This window comes from Vespula pensylvanica, chromosome 3, assembly GCF_014466175.1.
Source record: "Vespula pensylvanica isolate Volc-1 chromosome 3, ASM1446617v1, whole genome shotgun sequence".
NCBI lineage: Eukaryota > Metazoa > Arthropoda > Insecta > Hymenoptera > Vespidae > Vespula > Vespula pensylvanica.
In genome coordinates this window covers 606,772-623,985 of record NC_057687.1, presented here as the reverse complement: position 1 = coordinate 623,985, position 17,214 = coordinate 606,772, and the positions used below count along the sequence as shown (strand labels likewise).

Here is a 17,214-nt window from a genome sequence, read left to right as displayed (position 1 = left end):
TGCTACGATAATACGAAGATCCCTAGTAAGACATATTCATTAAAAATAATTACGTATCTGAACTTATCTATCGTAGATAATATTTAAAAAAATATATAAATCACGTTGGCGCTGTAACATTAATAGCGCGATATTCAACGTCTTAAAAATCTTGAAAGAATATCTACTTTGTATCGAGTACCATCCGATAGCATACGTAACATAAATAAATACACACACGTACGTACATATAGATATACGTATATATAGATAGTAAATGCACATGAAGTTTCCTCACTCCAGTCGAAAAATCCACCGCAAGGACAGTCGCGGGAGCTATGATTCACGGGATTTGTTCTTGAAAATAAGTGGCTCTCGTGATATCCTTCCTTTCACGTGGGGTGAAAACAGACGAGGGCAAGGTGTGTTGTGGTGGCTCGAGCCTGCGGTTTCGAGAAGTGTCTCCCTATTGTACGATTGACAAATCCGAGAACTCATATGCAATAAATCTCGAAACCGCTACCGCGGGGTGCCTTTCGTATTTATGTCCGATGGAGATGCAGTAGTAGTAAGTAGTAGTGTAACGTGTACGAAAGAACATTCGATCGCGAACGTTCGACGAAAGCCTTTGGAAAAATGGTTGCTCTAGGTGATCGTCCTTATTCGTGTAAGCTGTAACAAGTGGTGGTAACAAGAAGAAGGTTGCCAACTTTTCCCATGCATCGATATGAATATAAATAATCGTGGTTCGGCCATGTGGAGACACCCCTATTTCCCCCTATCCTCTTACCAATTTGCCCAGGAGTCCTTTTTGCCTTTCACCGTTATATATGGTTTATACCTTATATCCCATACTTCGCACCACATAAGCTGATTATAGGCAGCAATACCCCTCCACTGTAATAGAGATCCCTTTCTTTTCGTCCTTAGTCGAATGCGTGGACCACGTTATCGGACCCCTACCGAATCGACTCATATACCTTCCTCTTCTTCTTCTTCTTCTTCTTCATCTTCTCCATTTTCTCTTTCTTCCTTAACTGAGCGGCTTTCCTGGTAAAAAACATACATAAGAAAATAAATCTTCTTTATGGGATCCTGTTCCCCTTTTCTTTCTTAGAACTCTTCGATTACAGGTCGATATTCGAGATAAATAATCGTCCGAATTCACATTTTTCATCGTTATTAAATTGAATTATCTTAGTGACTTTTATTCCAATTTTTCCTTAATTTACAGTGTAATCGATTTTTCGAAATCTTCAGAGATATACAATAGTAGATAGTAAAGGGAATTCTACTTAAAGCTTCAATTCCATTGTCTGCGAACAATCTGAATTGGTAAGACAAAAAAGAATAGAGGAAGGAGAGAACAAGCGAAGTACAATAGAAACGAGAGATATCTGAAGGACAACCTTAAGAATTTTAAGATCCTGTAAATGAGGAAAGGTGCTATGGTGGAGGAGGAAAGCTGATATCTACCGAGTGTAATTGTCATTCGTATCTCATTCTGTATTGCCACGAGGCACGAAGGTGGACGATGAAGAAGAAGAGAGAGAAAGAGAAAGAGAGATAGAGAATGAAAGAGAGAGACAGAGAGAGAGAGAGAGAATGAGAGAGGGGTGTCAAGACAAGGATGAAAATGGGTGGTAGAATGAGAAGAGAGAGGTATAGGTATCGTAGCTTGGAAGCAAACACCGTTTCGCTACAATGAAACGCAATTTCCTGCTGTTGCTGCCGAGACTGAGCCAGTCGTCTCATTTGTCTTGGCTAAAAGCTTCACTCCTCACGCTCGCTGCGTTAAACAATTGTACCTGCGTGGCATTCGTTAAGAGAAGAAGGAGATGCTCTTCTCTTTCTCTTTCTCTCTCTCTCTCTCTCTCTCTCTCTCTCTCTCTCTCACTCTCACTCTCTCTCTTTTCTCTAATCTCTCGAGACGTTCTTCGAGGATTATTTACAGCATCATCCTTGTATCGTTCCGGTATTCAACGTAAATATATTTAAAATATTGATTTAACTCGAAATACAAAGCTGAATACAAAACTGGACTTTATCCAATAAAATGGCAATTTTCCTAGCGAGGAAATATAAATGTAATAGACCAAGAATAAAAGGAGGAACGAGAAGAAGAAAAAAAAGGGGCAAAGAGTGCCAGGCAGGAGGAAGACAGGCAGTATTATTGCTTTAATCGATCAGCCCGATAATTCTATTACCATTTGCGTTATTCAAATAGTATTTAATTTTCCGCAACGTTACCTTTATTTCCCGATTTACATTTCATTCATTCAGAATTATCTCGCCTACCGCAACACCCTCACCTTCGCTCTACCCTCCCATCCACGCCTTACCAATCCCCCAGCCTTTTCTCGTTCCAACGACAACCTTCGCGTAACTTCTTCTTTTTCGGTCATTTAAAAACTGCGGTCTTTCGTATCTGCATATCGTTAACCTTTTCCATTTCTATCTTGGGCGATGAAACGGTCAGATGCAGTATGCATCGACGTTAAATGTAATCAGCGGCCGACGTTGTCTTTTTCGTTCGTCTTTCTCCTTTTTCTTCTTTTCCACACCCCCTTCTCCTACCCAGCCCATACCCACCCCTTTTTTCTCCCTGCGAACGATTTGAAATTTCAATAGCTACTACGCCTTTTTAAAATGTATAAGAGTCGCTGCGAGTCACCATTAATAGCTTTATGCAAATCGTACTAATGCTTTTAATCGAATTTGATTTTGCAGTACCGGTCTTTCAACATTTCCCCGATACATTCGTTTAAATACGATTTTCGACCGATAAAGACGGATTCCCTCGTCGGAGGAATTTTCGATCTTCACCATTGAAATTCACCTTAACTCGTAGAATACTTATCTATCTATTCTCACTTTATATGTAGTAGGAAGGATGAAAGTAAAGAGAAGGAGAGAATCGATTATGAAGCGAAAGGATGAATGTGTAAGGAGAGAACGCAAGAAGACAGGCTAATAAAACGCACGACGAAACTCTGAGACTCCTCTCGAATCGTTTCCTCGCAAGAAGTCGACGTCTTCTGTGCTAACAGTCTGAAGAACAATTACGATATTGCCTCGACGTTTGCATAGAGGAGGCTCCGCTCTTCTCTCTTCTCTCTTCTCTCTTCTCTCCTCTCTCTTCTCTCTTCTCTCCTCTCTCGTCTTTCTTCTCTCTTCACTTCTCTGACTCCGTATGCTCGTAGCTTTGCTACATTTCCTCGCGTGGAAAATGTGTTAGTGAATCGTATTGTCGTCCTTCTCGTATTTCGCAACCTTCTATAAAATCGACTACATTCTCTGCGGTGAGTACACTTCAGTCTACCGTCATTCTTTCTTCTTTTCTTATTCTTATTCCTTTCTTCTGTTTCTTCTTTTAAATTCCTCGAGAACCTTTGCCCAACGTACTTTCGCCTTCTACTCTTTTCTCTTTAAAAGATCTACTTCCTCTTTTAGCCACGAATACGATTACGCTCGTCCCGTTCAGATCATATTTCGTGCTAGTAGAAAAGTCAATGTATATTTCAATTTATAGAAGTGATATCCGTCCTGTGTGCTTTGCGCTTGAAAAATTTCTACGTGTGTGTACATAGTTATCTACCTCAAAAGAAAAGTTTTCCGTCACCGGAGAAAGAAATATATCCAATCATTAAAAAGTCTCAAAAGTCTTTAGACGAGGAGAATATAATATAAATTTAATCGAAATATTAATCGTGCGAAACACGAAATTCTAAGGTAAAGTATCTAGTCCCGTTAACTAGGCCGCTACGTAAATCTAACGTTCAATTAGACACTAATTAAATAGAAAATTAATAAGATCGTATCCGCGGTAAACCATAAAATCCCATAAACCATTCCATCGAATAATACTGTACTGAATCGCATTTAATCTTTTTCATTATTAACGATGAGGGTAGAAAAATAACGAGATATGATTGAATGTGATTTTTTTATTTTTACACGAATTCGAACACGAAATATGTGTATATCGATCTTCAAGGAATATTTTATTAAATTTCTTCATACTAAATATTTATTAACGCGATGATAGTTTCTCTCTCGATTTCTCTATTTATCTTCTTGCCTGGAGATTCAATAAGATCTTTTTATAAGTACGACCCACACGATGAATTCCAAATGCTGCGACTCGTCGTGAAAAGACGTTGATGTTATTAAATGAAAAAAAAATGAAGAAGAAGCTAAGAAAGATACCGAAGTGAAGCCGGATTATTTAATTAAAGCGCGGTCGTATTTGCAAGAAAAATTTTTCTGACGAGGAACGAAAGGATCGATAAGAAGGAAAAATAGGCGAGTGATCTCGAACGAGAAACGAAAAACTTTCGAGTTCGGCCGATGTGAAAGTAAGGAGATAGATAGATAGATAGATAGATAGATAGATAGATAGAGAGAGAGAGAGAGAGAGAGAGAGAGAGAGAGAGAGAGGAGAAAAGGATCAGAGGAAGGGAGACGTGGAAATTTCTGGTGCTCTACCTTATCCAACCACCTCGTCCGACGTCGGTTTTCTCGTGAAGTAGATATCGGAAACTTTCTTTAATCAAGTGTTTGATCAGCGACTCACCCTTCCTTTTCATTGTCTTCGTTCCTCACCAATCTTGCTTCGTTCGGAGGTTACTTATAAGTAGTATGAAAAATCTCTGATACACCGATTGATATTACACTATACTCTGTAAGAAGATCTAAATGATATAATATTCTAACAAAGTATAAATGTTTGCCAATTAATTTAATTAATGGATAAATCATAAATGAACGAACTCGTACATTTATTCCTAAATATATATTTTTAATCATGATTCTCTTTTTATATTAACTTAATATAATTAATATATTTTTTATAAAAATATTATCGATATTGTATATATGCGTTATCAATTATTATTTCTCGTAATAATTCTATCTTACTCGTAAGTTGAAAAATTTCTAGGCTTTCACGTCATTGAAAATGAGCATCAATTAGAAAGAGAGAAATAAGAAGGAGAAGAAGAAGAGAAAGTCAAGGTGCAATGAACGGTTACTAAGAATCACGCGACACATAACGGTGCATTAAGGTGGGCTCTAAAAACGACGATATAATTACATGAGGTTGCGCTTGAGCCATGATTTAGGACGGTATAATGTATAATTCTTAGGTCGAGGGTAGAGCGCGAGTATGAGCGCATGATGGTGAGCGCGTAAGCGCGTGCGCGTGCGCTCGCACGCGAAAAGCTACCCTCTCGTTCACGCCAACCCCGTCTTTCTCGAGCTAGCGCTAGCGGCACGGCATCGTTAGTGTAAAGTGTAGGTGCTTTCGCTAAAGTATCACGCCTATAAAATGAAATTAAACTTCCAGCAAATTTATCGGCTACCGCGGTATTGCGGCTCTTCTCTCTTCTTCCTCTCTCCTACATCGTTCGTATCTCTTTCTCTCTTTCTCTCTTTCCTCTCTTTCCTCTATTCAACCTAGTTCCTCGTGTCAGCTCTATTACTTCGTCTTCGACTCTCGCAAAATTCCCAAAATCGAATCATTCGATTCTCAATCATCTTACCATCATGTAAAGTTAAATATAAATATTTATAATCCAATTTTTTTTTCACTAAAAAAAAGAAGAATTATATACAATTATATAATTTCATGTATATATATAATTTCATTAAAAAAAAAAAAGAAGAATTAGATAACATTAATCTTCAAATATAAAATGACAATAAATTTTCAATATTTAAATGTTTTACTAAAGAAAATGAAACGATTTGTAACTTGAAGTCATAATGTGGCATAATATTTGTATAGATATACTTATTATATATATAATTTTACGCGTGAGAATCTGTAAAGTAATTTGCATTTAGAGATGGACATTGTATTTGAAAATTATAATTTTAGAAATACATTAACACCCGGTTATTTTATAACATCTCATTTTATTGAAAATAATTGAGGGATAAGCTATTTTATTTTTTCACACATACATATTTAATTTATCTAATTATGACAAAGAGTCATAATTCAGATAATGTAACAAAACAAATGCGATAAAGAATTATTATCAAAAATATTTGATATGTTATCATTATAAATTAACGTAACGTAAAAATCACAAAGCTACACTACGACAAAAATGCAACAAAATATTGCATAAATGCAATGAAAAAAGAAGCAATTATTCTACGAACTTTTATAAATATCATATAGTCTTTTTTTACTTATTATATTACAATAATAGAAATATAAGAAATAATAACATTCAAAGTAATCATTAATCAATCATTTCAAAACGAATTTGAATAATATAAATTCTGTTTTCAAAAATAAAAACTATCAAGAGTCGTAAATAAACACTTTCATTATGCAGAAATATAATAATAAAATGTAACTCTAGCTTGTCGCAAAAAAATGAAATAAAATTTATAATATATATTAAATACAAATATATAAATGTATGACTTTAAAGTTACATAGCATTATAGAATGTTAAACCCGATTCTTCTTAATGAATTCGAATAGTTTTCTCGAGGTGTCATAAAAAAAGTTACTTTCAGAAACATATATATAAATCATAAATGATTGACGTGACACAAGAAATATTGAAACTTTCATTTTTGTAGAAATCGAAATTTGGAAAAAAGGCAAATTTACTTTTCATTAAGTAGGAAAGCGGATAAGAATCATAAATTCAACATGACATATTTATGATATATTGAAAGGCTACCCTTATAATGTGTTTAGTATTCAAAGTGTTAATTCACAAAAAACCATGACAGACCATGACAATTTTTATAGCCTCAACGATAATTTTCAATGGTAATAACTTTTCTTTATATAATCAGAAACGATAGATAACAAAAAAGTTATTTGCATTTATTTTTACATTTTAACGTGGATCGATTTTTGATAATACAGCAATATCTTGATTTAATTTCTTGAAAAGTATCAAACTCGAGGTATATAATATAAAAAATGAAAAATAAAAAGAATTAAATTTCTTTTTCTTTCATTCCCGATTATGAATTAAACGTGCTCAATTATATAAATTTATTAGTTATAAATATCTTCCGATCGAAAAACTCTAGGTATATAATATAAAAAATAAAAAATAAAAAAAATTGAATTCCTTTTACTTTCATTCTCGATTATGAATTAAACGCCCTCAATTATATAAATTTATTACTTATAAATATCTTCCGATCGAAAAACTCGAGATATATAATATAAAAAATAAAAAATAAAAAAAGAATTGAATTTCTTTTCCTTTCATTCTCGATTATGAATTAAACACGCATAGATTTACAATACTCGATTATATAAATTTATTACTTGTAAATATCTTTCGATCGAGAAATTGTAGAAACATAAACAAAGATATATTCTTAAGAACACGAATATATGAATTAATACTGAACTATTAAAACTTATAAAACGTCTTCTCCTTTTGTTTCAGAAAATCACTGAGTTAAACGAAACAAATTATCCGGTTGAAATCATTAGGAAGATAAACGCGTTTGATGAATCTTTTTTATCTGTTCTAGCAAACGCGTACGAATAACGCGAGATCGCTATTCGAGTAAGACTGCAAAGTATAGATAGAGAAGTGTTGGAAATCTCAAACGAGAGAAGATAAAGGTAGTAGTTAAAAAAAAAAAAAAGAAAGAAAAAAGAAAAAAAAAAAAGAAAAAAAGAAGGAAAGAGGAAGTTTGAACGGCAAGACTCGTGGAATTATATCCACGCTTTCGAGGCCCTTAAGCCGGTCTCTCTCTTTCCCGTTTTATCGATAATGCGTCTCTGGAAGCAGTTCAGTCTTTGTAATAAATCGCGCTCGGGGACGCAGTTAGAGGGGATCAAACCGACATCTCCGATACTAGACGAGTCTCCGTGTCTCCTTTTTCGTCCACCATTCCTCTCGAACACTTTCTTATCGTCTGCTATAAATCGATATAAATTTTCGAGGATCGTAACTATCGATCCACCTGATATACATACATATACCATACAATGTCCTTTTACGAAGAGTATAAGATTGAAACTCGAAGGAGAATTGATTTATTCAAGTTTATATGACATTTTTATTGAACGATATTTTCCAGTAATTATTTTGAAATTTGTAATAACTATTGTTACTTTTTACAGAGTATATAATTAAGAGAACGAGAATTAGAGATATTTATTTTTCTTCGAAAGTAGATCATCGATTATAATTGATTAAATATTGTTTTTACTTTCTACGTTATTTATTAATTAGATAGAACATTTCATCATATAAGCGATTAATTCTCTATTCATCTTCTTGAAACAACTGCTACGTATCGTCTATTTCGTGAAACGCTTTCAGAAACATAGCATCGTTAAAGTCACGAGTTCTTTGTCGAGCGGTTACCAACGGTGGATCAAAGGATAAGCGAGTTCATACAATTTTTTAATGATTTACTCAACTTATCCTTGTATGGTACATTGTTTCGATGAGTAGCTTGCTTTTATCAACAAATTTCACGTTTTTATAACAAATCTTACGTTCTCTGGACTTTCACGTGATATTTTTATAGTTTATCCATTTTTCGTTATAACTTCTACGTATCTTTTTAATTATCTCTATTGACGATTTGGATTATTGAAAAATATATTTTTACAACTTTGTAAAATGTATCTACGCTTCAGCTAGTCAATGATCTCCGAGGAGTCTATGAAAGAACAAGTCAGTTACATCGAATCAGAATTATTTAATTATCTCTATTAATGATCTGGATTAGTGAAAAATACATTTTTACAACTTTGTAAAATGTATCAACGCTTTAGCTACTCAATGATCGAGAAATCTACGCAAGAGCAAATCAGTTACAGGATGCGTCAACATGATCCATCGAACCAGGATGAATCATTATGGAAAATATTCAATTATAAAGGGCTTTGATCAAAATTACACGCCAGAGACATGATGCAATTAACTAATATTGTTTGTGTATGCTTCAACGTAATTTATTAATTATCTTATAATTTATATATGTACGTAGAATAATCTATAGATAATATCGCAAATTTTATCACAGCTAATTTCTCTTTACCAAAAACTCTATAATATTACGCACTTGTTGTTCTGGCTTGACGTACTTAAAAACATTAAAGAATGAAATATGATAGCGTTTATTATATCTTGTTCGAATTAAGAACGTATTTCGGCCTATATAGAACAGAGAATTCACATGACCGTATCGCCCACACGAAACGGTAACCATATATACAGGGTGATTCATCAATACTTAGCAAACATTACTTCCAAACTTATTAGCGATATCGGCATAAATCTTTTTAATCGTATTATACAAAGAAAAATTTCATATAAAATTGAATACAAGAAATTTATTTTTCTCTAGACGAATAAATAACTTGTAATGGGAGTATTTGTTTTTATCGGAGATTTGATGTAAACTATAATTTATAGAAAAATTAATTAATAGTTAATTAAATTTCTTACATATACATATTTATAACTACAAGAAACTGTATATACAATACTTGTTTAATAATTAAAAATCGTATTAATAATGTACGTCAAAATATACACGAATATATTCTTACTTTCATTTTGTATTAACAATTAGTTAAAAATTGAAAAAACATTAGCGAATTATATACCTACGTATTATTAAGTAAAATTTACACAAGAATCATATTCTTATGATCAATAGCTTTATGAATAATCTTTTGTAACAGTTTATGAATCATCCTATATACTTATCGATGCATATACGCACGCACACATGTATCTATATACTACATAGACTCACATTGGAATAGCGATTGCCGATGAGATTCAGCTAAGATATTTTATATTATATACTGTCACGTTCAACGCTCACAATCCCGATAAGGTAAACCACAAATGACTTTTGATATAATATCAGATCCTATGTACAGATTGATATTCTTTCAACTAATAAATTATCGATATTTTGTGAAAAAAATATATGATTGATTACGTTCAAAATTTTTTCTTTATAAATAATTTACGTTACAGATTATAAACAACTAATAATTTATTAGAGTTTGACTTTAACTCGCCATTTAAATAAAACAAACAAATTGATTACTTATTTATTGAAATTGCACAGTACAATTCTAAACCGACCGATTGCCCTTGTTTACTCTGTTATATGCACAACGAATAAAGTAGAAGGTTAACGGAGAAAGGTGCGAAAAGGCAGACCGACGACTAGCATTGCAGACTTCCACCATCTGTTTTCATCGAGAGATTCGAGCTATAGCTATATACATGCATAGCTATCAACGTCGTAAAGGATCACCGAAAGGAAGATCTATTTTCATTTACGAAAGATCACGTTTCCTCTGGTTAACGAGACAACCTCGCATTCAAGGCATTCTCTTCTTTTCAGCTTGCTTGTTATTTACATTTTCTACGAAAGATGTTTTTTTTTTTTCGTACAACACATGTTCTATTTTAGGAGTAAAACATTCGTTATCGGTATTGAACAAAAGGAAGAACGTAGAACGAACGTCGCACTCCGCGACATCTTAACGGTTTATATCAAAAGAAAAAATGGAGAAACATAGATCCATCATCGTTCAACTCAATTAACAACAATTAGCGATTTACATAGATTAAACCAAAAGTTTCTGAGTGGACCGAAAGTCCCTAAGCAAATTTTATAAATCAATTACAATTTTTCGGACTTCTTTGGACAAATTTTTCTCAGATCGTAAGACTAAAAAGTCTTGAAAAAGAATAATTGATTTTTAAAATCATTAGATTAATCAATTTTCTCCCGTGCTCTGTGTCGATGCACAAGTACGATATTTCATAAAATGGTAAAAAATGGAAACAAAATCACTGATCATTTGATATCATTAATAACAACGTATCCAATTAAACACAATTAAATTCATTACGTTAAATAAATCGTTCGTGAATTAAATAAAATCATTATCGAACAATTACTCAAGAATTATTCCAGAATACCTAGCACGAATCTAACTTATTATAAGATTGAAAAGTGCATGCGGTCACGTTTCTGGCTCCGAAAAACATAAACATCCGCAAGAATTTTCAGTTCTTTTCACACATAAGAAGGGAAACGGAAGAAGAACTCGTGGCATCTATTTAAGTATGTCGACCGAATGATATTGATAGAAGGAATGAGTGGAAGTGAGCAAGATATAAAAAAGAAAGAAAAATAGAGAGAAAGAGATAAATAGAAAGATACATAGAGAGAGAGAGAGAGAAAAAACTAGAAAGATAAAGAGATAGAGAGAGAAAAAAAGAGAAAAGTAGAAAGATAAAGAGATAGAGAGAGAAAGAGAGAGAGAGAGAGAAAGAGAAGATAGAGAAAAAAAATAGAAGAAAAAAGAAGTAGAAGAAGAACGAATAAAAAAGAATAAATGAGGAGACAGAAAGAATCCAAAAGGCTTCGTCAGAGATAAGCGAACGAATGGATGTTCCGTAGTCGCGTTGTTGGCCACGCATAGGTTCAGAAAGAGTACGTCAAGAGAGACTTCGTTGCTCTCTTGTGCAGACACACAAGGTCTCTATAAATGCGTGCGCGTTCGTTCATGACTACCAGTCGACACCGGTGGGAGGTCAGTCTCTTTCGGCGAGAGCGAGGCGCACGCGTCAAACGTACTATCACGCAACAACAACGTTTTTCTTTATCCTTTTCTAATCTGATTCTCCTCTCTCTGTGGTTCTTCTATCTTTCTTTCTCTCTTCCTCTTTTCCTCCCTCGTGCCACTTCGTTGACAATGACGAAGATTCATCGTAACGCGGTGCATCATCAAAGTGCATAAACGACGAGGATGAAGATGTTTGCGCGCGCAATAGTTCAATCGTGAACACTGGAAACGTACCGATCGATCGATCGGTCGATCGATTTTTCCATCAGTTGAAGAGAAGTGAAATTTTATTGATTTTCATTCGACATCCGAAGAATTATGAAGTAAATAATTGGAGGAGAGGAGAAAGACAACAGAAGTTAATGAACTAGATGAAAAAGGATAGGAGAGAGATGTATGTAGGTCAAACGTATACTACACGATCTAACATGAAAGTTTTCATCGATTACTCGCTCTAGAACGTTCATACATACATACATACATACATATATATATATATATATATATATATATATATATATCCTGAAAAAGAGATAGATATATATCTACCTCACAGTTTGTTAAATCTTTTTCTTAAATACGAACGATAGACACGCAAAGGATGTAACTAAAACGGCACACTTGGAAGAGGTCCGATCAATGCTCGTTCGTTCGTGATAAGAACGAAACGAATTGATTAAACATCGGCAGAATTCTTCTCTTTCTTACCACGAGAAAGAGAATCGAATATCGATAAACTTTCCTTTTGTCTCCATGTAAACGTTTATATGCTTATACGACGTTAAACGTTTATACGACGTATATGTCTATTCTATCGATCCTAGAGGATAACTCGTAATTTAAACCACAGTATCACGTGCACTCTGATCGATTGTAAACGTTTCTATGAGAAGTGCATCGATACATCATCATCTGGCTTATTAAAAGTGAATGTACGCAAGTAAGCGCGTGGCTCTCAACGATAAACGAGTCGACGACTCACCGACCAGTTCGTAAATTTTTCTCAACAATTCTGAGAATACATTTGCATATTCGTATGTTGTTGGAATGCAAATAGTGCGATCGAATATTCTTCTCTTATTAAACGAAATTACGTATTACGTAGACAACGAATTTTCATAACGAATCGAAAATTAATTTGCGAAGAACATATTCCATTTGTTTTGTGAGTAAACAAAAACGTTTGATCGAAATCGAAGAAATTAAAAATAATAGAATAAAGATGTTGGAACTATTGAAAGAATTTCTGGATCCTTTCCTTTTAATTGGCCTTTTCATCGTTAGTTTATATTTTTATTTTACGGCTACTTTCAATTTTTGGGAGAATCTTTGCGTGCCATTTAAGAAGCCAACAGTTTTGGTCGGTAATTTTGGACCCTTGTTACTATTTCGAAAATCTCAGCCAGAAGGAGTGAAGGAAATGTATGAGTGGTTCAAGAATGAAAGATTCTTTGGGGTTTTCCGTGTCAGGTCACCGATTTTAATATTAAGAGATCCCGATCTTGTGAAGAGCATTTGCGTGAAGGACTTTGTTTGTTTCGCAAATCGTGGTATACCAACCAATAATTCTCAGGTACGTTAAGACGTATTCATATAATTTTTATTATCATTTTTATTATCACATTTTATATCGATAATACTAATCAAAATTACCAATTATCATCGTATTTTGTTTCATACGTGAAACAGCGAACGTTTTAACGTACGAAATCAACCAAAAAAATATATCAAATTACAAATTAGATTTCCAAAAATAAATATTTCTAGGATCCATTATCAGGTCATCTCTTTAATTTGGAAGGAAGAAAATGGAAAGGTCTCAGGTCAAAATTAACGCCCACTTTCTCTTCGGGCAAACTAAAACGTATGTTTTATTTATTGGCCGAGTGTTCCGAAGAATTTCGGAAACTTATCAACAAAGCTTGCGAGGGAAAAACAGCTGTGGAGGTTCGTGAGCTAGCAGCAAAATTTACGATAGACGTCATCGGTAGCTGTGCTTTTGGCATACAAATAAATGCTTTGACCGACGAAGACTCCGAATTCCATAGGGCTGCGAAGAAACTCTCAAGGCCAAGTTACAAGACGACGTTGTGGAGGATGCTTCGCACAGCTATGCCTAAGCTCTATAAGTTCCTAAGCGTTCAGGTCATCGATCCTGAGGTTACTATGTTTTTCAAGAACGTCGTGTCGCAGATGATCAAGCAACGAGAGAGCTGCGACCAAAGGAGACACGATTTTATGGATCTCTTAGTGGAACTGAAGAACAAAGGCAGCTTAGAAAACGAAATAGGATCGATATCGCAAACATTGAACGAAGAGGACGTTCAAGCCGCAAAGGAAATTGGTAAGAGCAATAACAATAAAAGAATTTGATGTTGTAACACGCTTAGATAATTGCTTAAGCTTGGATGATTGTAGCGACACACTTTTCACGATTTGTATTATTTCTTCTTGTTTCGTTTGACGGGAACGATAATTTCAACGGCTCTAAACTTTACAGCTGTACATTTTTAACTATAGAATTGTGCCATTGATACCGCATAAAAAAGATTGAAAGGCGTGAAATCGTTTATTGTACTTCGAAAAAAAAAAGTAATTGAGATTGTAACGGACGTATAATATATAATTGTAATCGTTGAAGTAATCAGGGAACGAGAAAAATCTGAATATTTTCGATTAAATTGTTATGGTCCATCGACGATAAACGTTCTTCTGTTCATTATTACTCTTAGCAAAGTGTTAATAAGCTTCTCTCGACTTAACGCTAACTAATTTAATCGAGTCACGAAGCAATGCTCTTTCCTTGTAAATATTTATCGCGTTCCTCGAATTCCATGGACATTAACGTATATTGTGGAATAAATTGCATGAAAATATTCCATGATTATAAATGACTTTACTATTTTTATAAAGATATACGTTCGACAATAAAGGAAATAGACCAAACGAGTTCGTCGTTCTCTGCTGCGCGTTCCATCGAAAGAAAAAAGAGAAGCATAGCTCCTAAAACGACTAGAAAAATGTGGTTCTTCTAGAAAGGGGCCGAACGAGATTGGACGCGTTGTGTATCATGCCGTGTAAGGAGTATTACGAAGCTCTTTTCGTATTGTTTTATTCATACCGACGTTTGATAAGAAGTCGACCTTAGGCTATGTAAATTACTCCGTTACAATGTCCGTCGAGGAAACGCTGTTAATATAGCGGCAGTGCAATAATACATACTATAATTTTATTTGTTTTGTATCGCGTCGCGGACGTGTCATGTATCTATGTAAAAAAAAAAAATAAAAAGAAAAAATATGATAGACCTCGAGGGCCATATTTGGTAAGTATGTACGTATATGCGCAATGATCCAACTTCGTTTTCTGTAAGCTGATCGAGCATTTCTCGATGATGGGATATGAAAAATCAGCAGATTTTTCAAGTCGAAACTAATTTATCTTGACCCACTTTGAAACGTATCATTTTCAGAGCTCGATGAAAATTCCATCGCGGCCCAGGCCTTCGTTTTCTTTGCAGCCGGTTACGAAACTTCATCCAACACAATAGCGTTCTGTCTGCACGAGTTGGCGTTAAATGAAGAGATCCAAGAAAAGACTAGGCGAGATATCAACGACTCCATAATGAAACGAGATGGGAAATTAACTTACGATGCAGTTCAGGATATGAAATATCTCGACTTGGTGATACTAGGTGAGCTCGTTAGCTTCTTTCGAACCTAAACCAAAAAGAAAGAAAGAAAAAACAGAACTTTGTATTTACTTTTCACGCGTTCACTGATTTTTCACTACAGAAACTCTCAGAAAATATCCACCAGCTCCGTTACTCTCTCGAAGATGCGAATACAAATATCAAATACCTGGAAGCAAAGTCGAACTTCCGGCTGGAATGAGAGTGGTCATACCGATTTATGGTCTCCATCATGATCCTGACCACTATCCAGATCCTGAGACGTTTAATCCTGACAGATTTATGGACGAGAATAAACGAACGAGACATCCGTATACGTATCTTCCGTTTGGAGAGGGTCCACGTGCTTGTATAGGTACCTTAAATATAATTTCTTTTTCGGATAATAAAAGAAAATTTAATGAGGGTATTTGTTTTCATTATAGAGAGATTATATTTACTAGTGTATTAATTATCTTTTGTTATGATGTTGTTAGTTTAATGGTTTTATTGTATATATATATCGATTGCCAAGTAGTAAAACATAAAGTAATTGCTGTTTGATGGATATTTCATTGGTATAAACGCTGTATCGTTAATCCAATTATATCGTTGGAATTCTGCATACCATAGATTCTTAATCGAAACTTACGTCACCGACATTTACGCTCTCGCAAAGCTCGTATGAAGATAAGGCTTATCATCGTTTTTTTAGTAATTACTTAAACAAGTGGCTTAGAGTTATTAGAGTGATCCGATAATATGTTTTTTTCTTTCGATGATTTAATAATATCTTTATTTTCGTGAATAACATATTTGTCTCTAATCTTCTTTTCAAAAAGTTAAATGACCGGTATATATATATATATACACACATATACTCAGTTATGAGTATACACATATACTCAGATATTTTTTGAAAATGATATATTATTATAACGATAACATGTTATTATGTTCCGGATTGACGACGTACATTCCGTTAACATATGCATATTAAATATATTACAATCGTTTTTCAGGAATCCGGTTCGCGTTGCTGCAAATTAAAATTGGAATAATTTCCTTCTTGAGAAATCATGGAGTTCAGGTTTCCAATAAAACGGTTCATCCCATAAGATTCAGCAGGCGCAGCCTTGTTACTACGAGTGAAGATGGATTTTGGCTCAATATTACCTCAGAATCGGAGAATTCTTAAAATATTTACAACCATACAGTTTGATGTACTTAATGTTTCTTTTTTTGGTAAAGATCATTGCACTTTGCTAAATTTCTAAGTCATTCTCCACATAGAAACAGACTGATATACTCGAAATTTTATTTGCTATTATTAAAATAAAAAAACTTAATTGACAAAGATATTTAAATAGAATCGATAAGAAAATATATGATATTTTATTTTTATACGTTTTCTATTTACATTTGCAATTATAACTTTGATCGTTCTACAAAACAATTAATTCTTTCCGAAGAGTTTTTCTACGGGATTGCAATTATTGCATTATTTATCACATGTCTCTATTAATTATTAAAAATATATAAATTATGCGAATGTTCTTTTTTCATTCTTTTTATATCAATATTTAATGAATGAATTATATTCATAATAAAACAATCTCAATTATAGAAAATAATTTATTTCATACACCAATCGATAAGATAAATAATCAACTCAATAAAAATATTCGCGCGAGAGAAGTAAAATTAAACTCATTAACAAGCTCTACTTCGTAAGTCGTCGTTAATTGAAAATATAAAAAGAAAAGATAAATAAATAATCTATTAGAATCCGTGGAAAACAACAATCAAACGAGGTATCGCGTACTACCTAAGCCAAAAACAAATAAATATATATCATAAATCTTTCAAAAACACAATTTACATTTACGTTTCAAATCCTTTCTTTTTCTTCGAGTGAAAGAAGGAAAAAGAAAAAAAAAAGAAATTCACA

General features: G+C 33.7%; 1 protein-coding gene across 1 annotated transcript; it reads left to right on the top strand.

The window, feature by feature from the left end:
* Positions 1–11,524: 11,524 nt before the first annotated feature.
* Positions 11,525–16,728, top strand: LOC122627455 (probable cytochrome P450 6a13). Its single transcript, XM_043808549.1, has 5 exons — positions 11,525–13,166; positions 13,361–13,937; positions 15,066–15,287; positions 15,388–15,639; positions 16,286–16,728. Exons 1-5 carry the CDS (start codon positions 12,816–12,818, stop codon positions 16,459–16,461), a joined length of 1,578 nt encoding a protein of 525 aa, XP_043664484.1. The 5' UTR covers positions 11,525–12,815; the 3' UTR covers positions 16,462–16,728.
* The last annotated feature ends 486 nt before the right edge of the window (positions 16,729–17,214 follow it).